Genomic DNA, 16,724 nt, shown 5'->3' with positions numbered 1-16,724 from the left:
CTGTCTCTCTATCTCTCTATCTCTCTGTCTCTCTATCTATCTCTCTGTCTCTCTGTCTCTCTATCTCTCTGTCTCTCTATCTATCTCTCTGTCTCTCTGTCTATCTATCTATATCTCTCTGCCTATCTATCTCTGTCTCTCTATCTATCTCTCTGTCTCTATTTATCTCTTTGTCTCTCTATCTATCTCTCTATCTATCTATCTATCTATCTATCTATCTATCTCTCTATCTATCTATCTATCTATCTATCTATCTCTCTATCTATCTATTTATCTATCTATCTATCTATCTATCTATCTATCTCTCTATCTATCTATCTATTTATCGATCTCTCTATCTATCTCTATATCCATCTCTCTGTCACTATCTATCTATCTCTCTATCTATCTATCTATTTATCGATCTCTCTATCTATCTCTATATCCATCTCTCTGTCACTATCTATCTATCTCTATCTCTCTCTAGCTCTCTATCTCTATATCTCTTTATCTGTCTCTCTGTCTCTCTCTCTCTCTCTGTCTCTCTCTCTTTGTTTCTCTCTCTGTGTCTATCTCTATCTCTCTATCTATCTCTCTATCTCCCCTTCTATCTCTCTCTATCTCTCCCTCTCTCTCTCTCTATCTCTCTTTCTCTTTCTCTCTCTATCTCTGTCTCTCTTTACCTCTGCATCTATCTCTCTATCTCTAGCTCTCTTTACCTGTCCATCTGTCTATCTATCTATCTCTTTATCTATCTCTCTATCTATCTCTGTCTATCTATCTATCTATCTATCTATCTCTCTCTCTATCTATCTATCTATCTATCTCTATCTATCTATCTCTATCGCTCTCTCGCTCTCTCTCTCTCTCAATTCAATTCAATTCAATTCAATTCAAATCGCTTCATTGGCATGATGACAAGTTACATCTTATGTTGCCAAAGCATCGGAAAACATTCATGTTTGTTCACAAAAATACAGATCTATCCATACAGTGTATAAACAGATATATCCCTGAGTGTATAAATATACTTTCATATAATTTATATATACTCTTTTCTTATATTTAGTGGTTGTCCCTCTGTTTATGGCAAGCTATAACATAGTGTGCCGCTAGTGTTACGCAATTTCTCTCTTCCCCTAGTAGGTATGGGAGTTTTTGGTCGTCATTCAAATTTCTGAATTCCGGGCATATTTTTGTGAATTTTGGGTAGAAATTCTCCCTTATGCCCTGATATTTTCTACAAGCTGTGAGGAAGTGCATCTCTGTCTCCACCACTCCCTGACTGCAGTGAGAGCATATCCTGTCCTCTCTTGGTAGCCGGGTCTGTCTGTGTCTACCTTTTTCGATCGCCAGGTTATGTTCACTAAGTCTGTACATTGTCAAAGTTTTTCTCAGTTTGCTATCCTTTACCATGGTCAGGTAATCAGCCATGTTGTATTGTCTGTTTAGGGCCAAGTAGCAATTGAGTTTGCTTTGGGTTTTTGTTGTTTCTGCCCAATATGACAGATATTTTTCCTTTTGCTTAGCGACGATTGTGTTGGGTCGAATTCTTTGTGTTACGCTGTCACTGTCCTGGGGCTGGTTATTGTTAGTAGTGTTAGTAGTTACTTCACTGAGTCCCAGGACTAGTTGACTGAGGGCATTATTCTTTATGGTCCTCTCTTGGCATTTCAGGGCTTCGTAATGATAGCATTGGGGGTTGCTCATTTCTAGGTGTTTCCAAAATTTGGTGGCTCTTTTTTGGATAGTGATTATTAATGGATATTGGCCTAGTTCTGCTCTGCATGCATTGTTTACGGTTTTCCTTTGAGTCCGGAGGATACTTTTACAGAATTCTGCATGTAGGATCTCAATTGGGCGTTTGTCCCATTTTGCAAATTCTTGTTGTGTTAGCGGTCCCCACACCTCACTGCCATAGAGTGCAATTGGTTCAATTACTGATTTGAAAATTTTGAGCCAAATGCTAATTGGGATTTCTATTTGGATTGATTTTTTAATGGCATAGCAAGCCCTTCTTGCTTTCTCTTTCAGTTCATTCACAGCCAGTTTGAAATTTCCCGTAGAACTGATTTTTAAGCCCAAGTATGTGTAGTTAGTGGTTTGTTCAATTTTGGTTGTTCCTAGTGTGAAATTTATTTTGGGTCCCTGATGTCTGGATCTTTGCTGGAACACAAGGACTTTGGTTTTTTGGGGATTTATTGTCAGGGCCCAAGTCTGGCAGTACAACTCCAGCAGATCCAGGTTCTGCTGTAGACCCTCCTTAGTTGGTGATAGCAGAACCAGGTCATCTGCATAGAGGAGGAATTTAACCTTGGATTCATATAGGGTGAGGCCGGGTGCTGTAGATTGTTCAAGTAGTTTTGCCAATTCATTTATGTAAATATTAAAGAGTGTCAGTGAGATTGGCAAGCCCTGCGTCACCCCCCGCCCCTGTGGGAAGTATTTTGTTTGTTTGTCTCCAATTTTAACTGCACATTTGTTGTTTGTATACATTGATTTAATTACATCATATGTTTTTCCCCCTACCCCGCTTTCGATAAGTTTCAGGAATAAACCGTCATGCCAGATGGAGTCGAAAGCCTTCTGGAAATCTATAAAGCATGCGTAGATTTTGCTTTTGTTTTGATGAACATGTTTGTCAATTAGGGTCTGTAGGGTGAAGATATGATCTGATGTTCTATAGTTTGGCAGGAATCCAATTTGGCTTTTACTCAAGACATTGTGCTCCTCAAGGAAGTTTATAAGTCTTTTGTTTATGATGCTACAGAATACCCTCCCCAGGTTACTGTTTACACAGATGCCTCGATAGTTATTTGGGTCGGCTTTGTCCCCACTTTTGTATATGGGCATTATGAGTCCTTTGTTCCAGATATCAGGGAAGTAACCGACACTCAGAACCAAGTTGAAGAGTTTTAGGATAGCCAGTTTCATTTTATCGTCTGTGTGTTTAATCATCTCGCTTAGTATGCCGTCTGCCCCGCAAGCTTTTCCTGGTCGCAGGTCCTTGAGTTTTTCAAAAAGTTCTTTTTCTGTTATTATGGAGTCTAGCGGGTTTTGGTTATCTTTTATGGCCATTTCTAGCTTTTCCAGTTTTTTGCATATTTGATGTTGCTCTGGCCTTAGTGTGTTTTTCTGGTATAATTTTTCAAAGTGGTTTTCCCATGTGTCTCCATTTTGAATGGCTAATTCGTCGTGTTGTTTTTTGTGTAATGTATTCCAGTTGTCCCAGAAACAATTGGAATCAATGGATTCCTCAATGGAGCTGAGTGTATTCTTAATATATTGCTCTTTTTTGGTTCTGGGTGTGTTTCTGTATTGTGTTAGTGTCTGACAATAAGTAAGGCGTAATTCCTCGTTTTCTGGATGTCTGTGTTTTTGGTTTGATATTTTTCTAAGTTTTTTCCTCATGTTATGGCAATCTGGGTCAAACCATTTTTCATAGTTTTTTGTTTTGGGTTTGTTCTTGCGAGCTTTCAAGTTTGACCTTGTTGCCAAATTATCAAAAATATTGTTTAGGTTATTCACTGCCCGGTTTACGCCTTCTTTATTGTGAGTGTATATGTTATCCAGAAAGGTGTCCAAGAGGGCTTGAGTTGATTCATTGCTAATTGCTTTCTGGTATTTTTCCGTGTCGCTTTTGGTCCATCTGTATGATTTTTTGGTGTTGTACAGTTTACTGGGTTGTGTTTCTGTGTTGTTTGTTTCTGTCTTTTTAAGATACATAGTAATTTGACTGTGATCTGACAGTGTTGTTTGTGGTTTGACTGTGAATGCTCTGAAAGAGGATGGGTCCAAATCCGTAATCATATAGTCTACGGTGCTGCAGCCAAGAGGTGAGCAATAGGTCGATCTTCCTAGGAGGTCTCCTATGAACCTACCATTGACAATGTACAGACCCAGGCTTCGACAGAGCTGCAGGAGCTGTTTTCCGTTGGTATTTGTCTGCTTGTCGCAGTTATGCCTGTATGGAAGGGATATCAAAGTGGTTATTCCCGAATATGTAATTGTTTCCCTGACTATTGGTGAAGTCTGGTTCTTCGCCAGTTCTTGAATTGAGGTCACCACAGATAAACACGTTCCCCTGGGCCTGGTATTGGATAATTTCCCCCTCAATGTTGGAGAAGGTGTCCTCTTTAAAGTACGGGGATTCCATTGGGGGGATATAGAGTGCGCAAATGAAAACATCTTGGGTGTTAGAGATAATCTCCCTCTCAATTTTGAGCCACATGTGGTTTTCGCCCTTTTTTATAAATTTGATGTAATTCTTAAGCTCTGTTTTAAACCAAATCAGTATGCCTCCGGAGTCTCTGCCTTGGGTTACTCCTGGTAATTTATTGGAGGGGACCACCAGCTCTGTGTACCCTTGGGGATGGCCAGTGTGTCCTTTTCCTTTATACCAAGTTTCCTGTAAAATGATAATATCTAGATCTTTAGTTTCATCTATGAACTCTGGGGTCCTACTCTTCTCGTCGAGCACCGAAGAGCGTAGACCTTGGATATTCCAGGTCGAAATATATAAGGATTTCATGTTAAGTTTGATCTTTTACTATGATATGTTAAAGAATGATATGTGTTTGTCGTGCCTAAATGTGGGAAAAAAAGATCATCTCAGTTGTCTATAAATGCTAATACTACTTGGTTACAGTTCTTTCTATTAATTAGTCCTTGATTTTTTTCATTTTCTGATCCATAAGGCGGAAGTAGATGCTGCTGCACGTCTGCTTATTGTCTCTTAATGGATTGTCTCTCTCTCTCTCTCTCTATCTATCTCTATCTCTATCTATCCATCTCCCACTCTTTTCTGAATGAGGTATGGGGGCCGATTGCCAGTTTGGGTGGACTTCAGGATGAGTGTGGTCCGCCCATTTGTACCTCAAAATTGCATTGCCATCCCAATGAGCACATTACAAACAGGCTCCCGTGTGGATCAGGTCTGGGCCAGCGGTGCAAAGGCCCCGACAAAATGGGCAGCAGGCAGATTGGGAAGCAGGCAGATTGGGAAGCAGGCAGATTGGGAAGCAGAATTGGGGGTGGTGGGGGGCGGGGGGATGGCTAGTGTTTGGTCCCGATTTTCCAGGCACTGCTGCCACCGTTACCGGGCAAGTGGGGGGACCTCGAAAAATCGGGGGTGGACCGTTACTGAACAAGGGCAGAACGATGACAGTGACTTTCATCACCCAGGAGGACAGGTAGAGAAACATGTTCTGGTAGAAACCTGAGCAAATAAATAAAAGAAAGAAAGACTTTCACGACCACCGGACGTCCCAAATGAAATATTTTTTGAAGTGTAGTCACTGTTGTAATGTGGCAGCCAATTTGTGCACAGCAAGCTCCCACAAACAGCAATGTGATAATGATGAGGTAATCTGATTCTGTTATGTTGGTTGAGGGATAAATATTGGCCAGGACACCGAGGATAACTCCCCTGCTCTTCTTCAAAATAGTGCCCGGGGATCTTTTACGTCCACCTGAGAGAGCAGACGGGGCCTCGGTTTAACTTCTCATCCGAAAGACGACACCTCCGACAGTGCAGCGCTCCCTCAGCACTGGCACTGGGAGTGTCAGCCTAGCTTTATGTGCTCAAATCCCTGGAGTGGGACCTGAACTCACAACTTTCTGACTCAGAGGCGAGTGTGTTACCCACTGAGCCATAGCTGACACATGAATGAATAAATAAATAAATAAAGCACAGAAGGGATTCTGGAAAAAACGGTAAATAAATAATTAATTTGGAACCTTATTTACTTGGTAAGTTGTCACTTCGGTGTAAATACCAAGAGTAACAAAGATAGATGTTCAGAGCAATGCTCCAAACAAGCTGAAAATACTTCTGCCATTTAATTAAGTGATCCAGCATTAAAATGTCAGGACCTGATGGATGTGTCTCGTTCCCTAGTTTGCTTTGCGTGCTCTTAATGAACTAACATTATGCGGAGTAGATATCAAATTATTTTTTAATCGTTTCACAGGAACTGGATTTCGAAAAAAGATCGAGCTACAGTCTGAAGATTGAAGTCACCAATAAAAATGTCGACACGCGATTCCAGGCCCTGGGGCCCTTCGTCGACATGGCGACGGTGAAGCTGGTGGTGGAAGATGTGGACGAGGCCCCCGAGTTCAACTCGCCCCGTTACAGGATGTCAGTCTCGGAGGACGCGAAGGGGGGCACGGCCATCGGGACGGTTTCGGCGCATGACCCTGATACAGCAAACAATCCTGTCAGGTGCGTGTTCAGCGGCCAGTCTACTCAGCAGAGTGCCACTGATGGTATGGCCCACAACATGCCAGGCTACCTGCCGAACGCATTAATGGCCGTTGGCTCTCATTTTACATAAGAACATAAGAATTAGGAGCAGGAGTAGCCCATTCGGCCCCTCGAGCCTGCTCTGCCATTCAATAAGATCATGGCTGATCTTCCACCTCAACTCCACTTTCCCCGCCCGATCTCCATATCCCTTGATTCCCCTAGAGTCCAAAAATCTATCGATCTCAGCCTTGAATACACTCAACGACTCAGCATCCACAGCCCTCTGGGGCAGAGAATTCCAAAGATTCACAAACCTCTGAGCGAAGAAATTCCCCCTCATCTCTGGCAATTCGAAAAGAAAGAAAGATATGGTGCTAACCTCGACCTCAGGACGTCCCAAAGCACTTTACAGCCATTGATGTGCTGCTACTATTGTAATATATGCAGCCAATTTGCGCACAGCAATCTCCCAAAAACACCTAGGGGGGAAAATTGGGTGAGTAGCGCCACCTGTTAGCGCCTAAAGAGGCAGTCAGTGGCTGTAGCGCCACTGGCTGCGCCTCCCGCGATAATCAGCAGGGGCGCTAATGGTGGCATTAGCCATTTGCGCTGCGCCGCCACCGATGACGTCATCGGTGTGCGCAGCGCCCCATTCGCGCCCTGAACGCGATATTTGGTAGCGAACGCCGCTGTAGCACCGTTCGCTACCCGCTCCCGGTTCACGGGGCCTTGCTGTGCCGGCAGAGGTGCAAGTTAAGGTGGAGGTGCGGGGCGGCCGCTTTTTCGGCGGCCGCCTGCCAGCACCTCCGTCTCCGGTCTCCTGGTCCCCCCCCCCGCGGCATTGCCGGCTGTTTCCCGAGAGCCCGGCACTTCTCCTTAGTGCCGGGCCCTTTTGCCGGCACTCGCGATCGGGGTTCGCGCTGTTGCAGGCACCTCCCCCTTAACAGTGGGAGGAAGGCCTGCAGTACCGCAGCATGCCGTGCCGCAGCGTGTGGCACTGCGGCACGTTGCGTTGCATCAAGCGGGGTGTGTAGTGGGCAGCCAGTGCCATCCGCCCCGTTGTGTGCTAATGCCCAAGGGCAGTTTCTGCTTCCCTTCTTTTCCCGAGGGGGAAAAATGAAAATAAGCCCGGGGGTTAAAACAGCTGAGGCAAAAAATAAAGTAATTTAACTCTTGCTTTTTGCCTGGCAGTGAGATTTAAAATCCACCCCCGCACCCCCCACCACCACCCCCAGCCTCCTATGGTTGTGCAGCTGTTAAAAGCATTTCAACTGGGATGCACAGTGCAAATACAGTGGAGCAGCATCACACCCCCTCCCCGCAAGATATCCAAGAATACTGGTAGGTCCTTGTTGGAGGTTAACTCATCTCCCCTCACCACAGGATGCCCAGTTCCTCGTAGCTGCGAGTAATTGTGCTACTCTTTGGCGCCATATTCACCAAACTCCGGCAAAAGCTACAAGATGCGGCATCGCAGTCTTTCCATTTGTTCCTAAATAGGAATGAGATTGCTGGTTACAAGACTAGACTGAGATGATCAAGTACTCCATGGGACGCCTCGGTCTCTGTGCTACTGGGAGCAGCGAGTTGGGGAGGGGGGGATACTGTTTGGAGGACAAGTTAGATAGTGGAGATGACCGGATAGATCAATATTCTGATATTGCTCGACAACCTTTGGGAATCAGGGAGTATCGCTGCAGCACTTTCCCTCGGGAGGTTTAATGGGTGTGTTAGAGTCCCTGGTAGGTGAGGGGAGTGGCAGGCTAAATGGCTTTTACCGCATTCCACACTGTAGTGTATGTACCTTTAAGAGAGAACTACTTTTACAGCTCCTGTATACTGTAGTACCGGCAGTGACCACCCTTGTATCTAAGCCTTGAGCATGCCTCTGTACTGCCAGTCTTGAGACTACCCTACTTCAGTAAACAACTGTTGATTGTTAAGTTACAGCCTCCGTGTAGTTATTGGAAAACATCATACTCTAAGAATCACGGATCTAACACACACCTTCTTGTGTTTAACTTCCTGCTGCACGCTTCCAGCACGTTCTGTTTTTGTGGCCAGCACTGATAGACAACAGGCTTTGAATTAGCTTCTTTGAATGAACTGAAACGATTGGGGAATGTAAAACTAACTGTCATTTTACATTTTGCCATCCAGATATTCGATAGATCGCAACACAGATCTGGAACGATACTTTAACATTGACGCTTACACTGGAGTCATTACAATCGCCAAATCGCTGGACAGAGAGACAAATGCCGAGCACAACATTACAGTTTTAGCGATGGAAAGTCGTAAGTGATTTCCATTAGAAATTCTTTAAAGAAAGAAAGAACTTGCATTTCTATAGCGCCTTTCACAACCTCGGGATGTTCCAAAGCGCTTTACAGCCAATGAAGTACTTTTGAAGTGCAGTCACTGTTGTAACGTGGGCTACGCGGCAGCCAATTTGCGCACAGCAAGCTCCCACAAACAACAGTGAACTGAATGAAATAAAAACAGAAAATGCTGGAGACACTCAGCAGGTCAGGCAGCATCTGTGGAGAGAGAAACAGAGTTAATGTTTCAGGTCGGTGACCCTTCGTCAGAACTGGAAAAAGTTAGAGATGTAACAGATATTAAGCAGGTGCAGGGGCAGGGAAAGGGGGAGGGGAGTAAAGAACAAAAGGGAAGGTCTGTGATAGGGTGGAAGGCAGGAGAGACTAAATGACAAAAGGGATGATTGTACAAAGCAAAAGGAGATGGTAGTGGGACAAGTAAAGAAACAAAAGATGGGTCTAGAAGAGGTGTAAATGGGAATGGCAGAATCATCAACAGCTGCCCTCTGAAAAAATGGGGGCAGAGGTTGTGGTCGGAAATTGTTGAACTCAGTGTTGAGTCCAGAAGGCTGTAAAGTGCCTAATAGAAAGATGAGGTGCTGTTCCTCGAGCTTACGTTAAGCTTCATTGGAACAGTGTAAGAGGCCGAGGGCCGAGAGGTCAGAGTGGGAGTGGAGCGGAGAATTAAAGTGACAGGCGACCGGAAGCTCGGGGTCACGCTTGCGGACTGAACGGAGGTGTTCTGCAAAGTGGTCACTGTTGTGTATGTACCTTTAAGAGAATAACTGGTCTCAGACTGCAGTACCGGCAGTGACCACCCCTGTATAAAAGGCGCTAGTGAGCCTCTGTTGTTTTCAGTTCCCGATCGACTTCAATCAGTAAAGACTTGTTTTGTTCAACTCCTGCTGTCCGTGTCTCAATCATTCACGGACATAATAGTCACCCTATCTGCGTTTGGTCTCCCCAGTGTAGAGGAGACTGCATCGTGAGCAGTGAATCCAGTATACTAAATAGCAAGAAGTACAGGTAAATCGCTGTTTCACCTGGAAGGAGTGTTTGGGGCCCTGGACAGTGAGAAGGGAGGAGGTTAAAGGACAGGTGTTGCATCTCCTGCGCTTGCATGGAAGGTGCCGTGGAAAGGGGAGGGAGTGATTGAGGAGTAGACCAGGGTGTCGCAGAGGGAATGGTCCCTTCAGAATGCTGAAAGGGGAGGGGAGGTGAAGATGTGTTTGGTGGTGGGATCACGCTGGAGGTGAAATGGCGGAGAATGATCCGTTGAATGTGGAGGTTGGTGGGGTGAAAGGTGAGGACAAGGGGAACCCTAACATGGTTCTGGGAGGGAGGGGAGGGAGGGAGGGGAAGGGGTGAGAGCAGAAGTGTGGGAAATGGAATGGACATGATCGAGGGCCGTGTCATCCATGGTAGAGGGGAAATAACAACAGAAAATGCTGGAAAAACTCAGCAGGCCAGGCAACATCCGTGGAGAGAGAAATAGAGTCAACGTTTCAGGTCGAAACCCTTCGTCAGGACTAGACGAAGGGTTTCGACCTGAAACGTTGACTCTATTTCTCGCTCCACGGATGTTGCCTGGCCTGCTGAGTTTTTCCAGCATTTTAAGAACATAAGAACATAAGAAATAGGAGCAGGAGTAGGCCAATCGGCCCCTCGAGCCTGCTCCGCCATTCAATAAGATCATGGCTGATCTGATCCTAACCGCCAATCCACTATCACAGAACCATCTCCTGAATCTAACAGAATTAGACACACGAAATAGGAGCAGGATCAGGCTACACGGCCCCTGGGCCCGCTCCGCTACCCACAGGGCCATGACCGATCCGAACCTAGACTCATGTCCAAATTCCTGCCCGCTCCCCGTAACCCTTAATTCCCTTTACTTCTAGGAAACTGTCTATTTCTGTTTTAAATTTATGTAATGATGTAGCTTCTACAGCTTTTTGGGGCAGCATATTCCATGGACCTACCACCCTCTGAGTGAAGTAGTTCCTCCTCATCTCAGTTTTTGAAAGAGCAGCCCCTTATTCTAAGACTATGCCCCCTAGTTCTAGTTTCACCCATCATCGGGAACATCTTCCCCGCATCCACCCGGATTTCCAGCATCCACAGTATTTTGCTATCATGGTAGAGGGGAATCCTGTGTTGAGGAATAAGGAAGACATATCGGAAGCATTAGTGTGGAAGGTGGCATCGTCAGAACAGAGATGCAGAAACTGGGAGAATGGAATAGAGTCCTTACAGGAAGCGGGGTAGGAAGAAGTGTAGTCAAGGTAGCTGTGGGAGTTAGTGGGCTTATAGTGGATGTTGGTCAATAGCCTAGTGAAATAAATGGCCACCTCATCTATTTTAGTGATGTTAATTGAGGGATTAATATTGTCCAGGACACCGGGGAGAACTCCCCTGCTCTTCTATGAAATTATGCCGTGGGATCTTTATGTCCACCTGAGAGAACAGACGGGGCCTCGGTTTAACATCTCATCTGAAAGACGGCACCTCCGACAGTGCAGCACTCCCTCCTGTACTGCACTGGGAGCGTCAGCCGAGATTTTGTGCTGAGCTCTCTGCAGTGGAAGTTGAACCCACTGACAATTTGCCAGTTCATTAATTCAAATGGCTTTTTGTTCTTGCTGTAATGAACTGTAAAGACAAGTTTATGTTTTGAAATGAATAATGCAACATAAAATAACAGCAAAATTTCATCAACAAATCAATTAAGAAAAAAATACTGATGATGCTGAGTCAGTGAATATATTCAAGGTGGAGATAGACAGATATTTGAGCTATAGGGGAGTCCAGGTTATGGGGAGCGGGCAGGGAAGTGGAGTTGAGGCCAAGATCTGATCAGCCATGATCTTTTTGAATGGCGGAGCAGGCTCGAGGGGCCGAATGGCCTGCTCCTGCTCCTATTTCTTATGTTCTTATGCTATTTAGTACAGCTTCTGCACACACACGTAGTGGGAGGTCACGTTCTGCTGCGATTGGTATTGTTGTTGAAGCAGTTTATACCCATTCGAATGGATGTGGAGCCTTCAAATAAAGTTAGAGTCCAAAGAGCAACAGGAACGTGATAAGTCGGGCGCCATTTTTATTTTCCTGTCCAGAAATGTTGGGCCACCCTGGACTGGGTGGTCTTTATATATGCATGGCGGGCTCCAGGTGGGATTCCCATCAGTGGCACCAGAAGAGGTGGAAGGCCAACTTAAAGAGACAGAAAAGCCCCAAAACGGTTTGGCTGACCCAGCGAGCGGTTAGCATGTGGAACTCGCTGCTGAGGCAAAAAAGCATAGATGCATTCAAGGGGAAGCTAGACAAGTACACGAGGGGAGAAAGGGATAGAAGTACAAAAGCCAAATACTGCGGATGCTGGAAATCTGAAATACTCGGCAGGTCAGGCAGCATCTGTGGAGAGAGAAATGGAGTCAACGTTTCAGGTCGATGGCCCTTCATCAGAACTGGAAAAAGCTGGAGATGGAACAGGTTTTTAAGCAAGTGTCGGGGCAGGGAAAGGGAGGGAGGGGAGGAAAGAACAAAAGGGAAGGTCTGTGATGGGATGGAAGGCAGGAGAGATTAAGAGACAAAAGGGATTATGGTGCAAGGCAAAAGGAGAGGGTAATGGGACAAGTTAAGAAACAAAAGATGGCTCTAGATGAAGTGTAAATGGAAATGGCAGAATCATCGACAGCTGCCATGTGCGAGAGAGATAAAACAATAATGATAGGGGCCGAGGTTATAGTCTGAAATTGTTGACCTCAATGTTGAGTCCAAAGGAATAGAAGGATATCTTAATAGGGTGAGATGAGGGTGGGAGGAGACTCGGTGTGAAGCATAAACAGACCAATTGGGCCGGATGGCCTGTTTCTGTGTGGTAAATTCCATATCATTTTACTGTGTGGAAATGATGGAACATGGAACGTATGATGTTGCCATAACAATACAGCCGACCAATTGGAAATTGAGCTGGGTGCTAAGGTTTCAGCAGTATGGAATTCCCACCCACTTTAAGCTTCTGGCCACCTGATTTAAGTTGATACAGCAGATGACCAAGCGGAGACAATCTAGACTGGATGCACTAAGTGTAAACGTAAACGGCACATGGCAACACAGAACCGAATGTCAAGTGTTTAAGCTCCAAACCATTTCATTTAAATTTGTTCCCCCCCCCCCCAAAAAAAAGAAATGACTCCAGTTCGGAGATTCTGATAGGAATAGGTTTGTTCCTTCAAGTAAACGGCAGCGCTTTTAACTTTGAAACACTTTGTCATTTTCTCCCCCCCTACTTAATCTGCGCCCAAACACAGTGCCAAATCACCATGTAATGTACAAAGAGAAGCTGTTTATATTCATGTTTCGCAAGCTTGTAGTGCGGCTCATTATTTTCCCTCAGGCAATGTAAAAAGTTAGATTTTCTATTTCCGTTGCCAAGGAGAGTGCCACTGCTACCCAAAGCCTGCACCGAAATAATAAACCTAAATAACAAACTCTCCATTTACTGAATTTCACCCTTTGCAGTGAACTTTTTCTTTCGCCCCTAAGCAATGATCATTTAGGCTGCCCACTTGTAAAGCGTTTTCCGAAATGTTATCTCTTTTTTTTCGGTTGTCTGTACAGCTACTTCAGTGATGCCTCTCTCTGAACCTGTATCCTGCACAGTACGGGACTCGGGGCTTTACCCGACACTGAGAAAGCTAGCTTTATCTCCCATGCTTTGTGATAAACTGGAATTTCCTTTGGCCTTGATCTCTGGATGGTTGACCCACAACCTTTGCTGTCTGGCCGACCCCTCCCCAGCACTCCAGTGTTGCCGGTCGATGCGGTCCCGAGACTGGCGGTGTTGCTAGTTCATCACCACTGATCGACTGCTGTTATAATTGGCAGTAATACCACCCAGCTACCATCAGCAGCTCCTAGCGTGGGGCAGAGAATTGTCATCTTTTAACCTTATAGAGCCATCTTCTTTGCATTTATTGGACTTGATGGATTTTGTCTGGCTCTTGCGCTGATGTGCTTCTCACAGGTCCTTTCTTTATTTCTGGCCTGGACGGGCGGCGGAACTATTAAAGTGTCCATTTCTTCCCATGGCATCCGTTGTCTCCGCTCTCTTAACTTGCTCCTCAACTTATTTATTTCCCAAAATGTTCCGGGTTGCCTACGTTTTAGAGTTTCTGAAACAAAATCTGAAAATTAACGAGGTGGGTGCAATTTTGAACTAACGCTGATAAGATCAGGCGCAGCGCTGGTTTTATACCCCCCACTTGATCTTTGAAGCCGAGAGAAGGGTAATATGTTGGGCGGGGTGTAAAACCGGCCTTCTGCCCGAACCCACGAGCCTCCTGCCTGGCGAATTAGGTTAAAATGAAAGCCCCTCTGACGATTCAGCCAGAGCGCCACTCCTATGTGTGCACCAGAAATGGTATAGGGTCTGCCCCTCTGCCGCGGGCCACAACAGCCACGAGCTGGCACGTCTGGGCGAAAGGGAACTCCTACTGTTGAATGGGGAGCAAAGGTCCGGAGTTTCCGCTCCGGGGTGGGCGGGTTGCATAGAAACATAGAAACATAGAAGATAGGAGTAGGCCATTCGGCTCCTCGATCCTGCTCCGCCATTTAATGAGATCATGGCTGATCATCCAAATTCAGTACCCTGTCCTTGCCTTCTCCCCATATCCCTTGATCCCTTTAGCCTTAAGAAATATATGCAACTCCTTCTTGAATATATTTAATGAATTGGCCTCTACTGCCTTTTGTGGTAGGGAATTCCACAGGTTCACCACTCTCTGGGTGAAGAAATTCCTCCTCATCTCTGTCCTAAATGGCTTACCCCTTATCCTTAGACTGTGACCCCTGGTTCTGGACTCCCCCACCATCGGGAACATCCTTCCTGCATCCAGTCTGTCTAGTCCTGTTAGAATTTTATAAGTTTCAATGAGATCCCCTCTCATTCTTCTAAACTCCAGTGAATATAAGCCCAATCGACCCAATCTCTCCTCATAGTCCTTCCTGCCATCCCAGGTATCAGCCTGGTGAATCTTCGCTGCACTCCTTCCATGGCAAGAACATCTTTCCTCAGATAAGGCGACCAAAACTGCACACAATACTCAAGATGTGGTCTCACCAAGGCCCTGTACAACTGCAGCAAGACATCCTTGTTCCTGTACTCGAATGCTCTCGCTACTAAGGCCAACATACCATTTGCCTTCTTAACCGCCTGCTGCACCTGCATGCTTACCTTCAGCGACTGGTGCACAAGGACACCCAGGTCTCGTTGCACTTCCGCTTCTCCCAATCTATTGCGTTTCAGATAATAATCTGTCTTCCTGTTTTTGCCACCAAAGTGGATAACCTCACATTTATCCACATTATACTGCATCTGCCATGCTTCTGCCCAATCACCCAACCTGTCCAAATCATCCTGGAATTTCTCAGCATCCTTCTCACAGCACACACACACACCCAGCTTTGTGTCATCTGCAAACTTGGGAGATATTACATCTAGTTCCCTCGTCTAGATCATTAATATATATTGTGAATAGCTGAGGTCCTAGCACCGATCCCTGCGGTACCCCACTAGTCACTGCCTGTTACTCGGAAAAAGACCCGTTTATTCCAACTCTTTGCTTCCTGTCTGCCAACCAGTTCTCTATCCAAGTCAGCATCTTACCCCCAATCCCATGTGCTTTAACTTTACACGCTGTTCTCTTATGCGGGACCTTATCAAAAGCCTTCTGAAAGTCCAAATACACCACATCCACTGGTTCTCCCTTATCTATTCTACCAGTTACAGCCTCAAAAAATTCCAGTAGATTAGTCAAGCACGATTTACCTTTTGTAAATCCATGTTAACTTTGTCCGATCCTGTCACTGTTTTCCAAGTGCTCTGCTATTACATCTTTTGTAATAGTCTCTAGCATTTTCCGCACTACTTCCAGGCTTACCGGTCTATAATTCCCCGTTTTCTCTCTACCACCTTTTTTGAACAGTGGGGTTACATTAGCCAACCTCCAATCCATGGGAACTGTTCCAGAGTCTATAGAATTTTGGAAGATGACCAGCAATGCATCTACTATTTCTAGGGCCACTTCCTTAAGTACCCTAGGATGTAGATTATCAGGCCCTGGGGATTTATCGACCTTCAATCCCGTCAATTTCCCTAACACCATTTCCCTAGAAATACTGATTTCATTCAGTTCCTCCCTCGCATTAGACCCTATGTTCCCCGCGGGGCTGTCGAGAAAAAATGCGCTGGACACAGCGGCAGTTTGGCCGAGGATAAAGTTACTCCCCAGGGCTCCGCGCAAACTCCTTTGCACACGCCTGCAGGTACTATCTCCCATGAGCCAGCGCAATCGAGCAACATTATCGGGCCTAGTCGATTATTGACCGGCACAAGGGTAACGGGGCCTCAAGATTACTGAATTAAACTAAATTTAAAATGAAAATGTGTTCAAGTAATTGTTGCTGCTGAAGAACCAAGGTCAGTCAGTGGTTTCAATTGACGACTGGTCACAGGTCCTTGCCAAGGGCAGATTCATTGATTGAATTTGAACTCATTTAAACTGAGTTGAAAGTAATTTGAGACAATTTAAAATAATTGTAGCCTTGGTGCGAGAACCAGACCTGAGTGAGGCTTCAGTTGACTGCTGGGCACTGCAGCTGTAAGTTATTAGCGAGGGATTAATGTGACCATGGGGGCCTGTGCGCTCGAGGTTTTGGGCGCAATGCGATGAACACCCCTCGAACGTGCGCAATCGGCGGAAACTCACCGTGCCAACCTGTGGGGTGTGGCCTGGCCGGTTTTGTGGATGGGGAACTGCTTCGGGCGAATTGTCTTTTGAACCATGCAGAAAAGATCTCGGAAACTCGAGCGTAAGTGCTTATGGGTGAACTCACTCGCATTTTAAATCCCGCGATCCTCGGCGCTATTTCAGTCGATTCCGCCCAGATTGCACTGATATCTTGGCGCAAAGGCATGCGGAAATTCCGGTCCCGTGTGTTTTTGGAGTGCAGTGAAGGATGGTGGCGAAGTATGTGAATTGTTCAAATAGGCCACAAAGCACGTGTGTCTCAGGTGTTAGTTTTTGTGTTCATTCTTGTGATTATTATAATCCCAGGAAGTCATTGAAGTCATACTGGGCCAGAAGTCTGAGCTCATGTTGTCACTTTCC

At 45.6% G+C, this 16,724-nt stretch overlaps 1 protein-coding gene across 1 annotated transcript in view; it reads left to right on the top strand.

The window, feature by feature from the left end:
• cdh7a (cadherin 7a) overlaps window positions 1–16,724 on the top strand; it is a 157,806-nt gene that overhangs the window by 117,174 nt on the left and 23,908 nt on the right. The window contains exons 7-8 of the mRNA XM_085992296.1: window positions 5,952–6,205; window positions 8,390–8,526. Of these exons, the coding sequence (XP_085848422.1) occupies window positions 5,952–6,205; window positions 8,390–8,526 (391 nt within the window). The remainder of the gene's footprint in view (window positions 1–5,951; window positions 6,206–8,389; window positions 8,527–16,724) is intronic.

The sequence above is a fragment of the Somniosus microcephalus genome, chromosome 7, assembly GCF_052327205.1.
Source record: "Somniosus microcephalus isolate GS21.2 chromosome 7, FLI_Smic_1.0, whole genome shotgun sequence".
Taxonomy (NCBI): Eukaryota; Metazoa; Chordata; class Chondrichthyes; order Squaliformes; family Somniosidae; genus Somniosus; species Somniosus microcephalus.
Note: the sequence above shows the minus strand (reverse complement) of the source record. Positions and strands in the feature narration are given on the sequence as shown.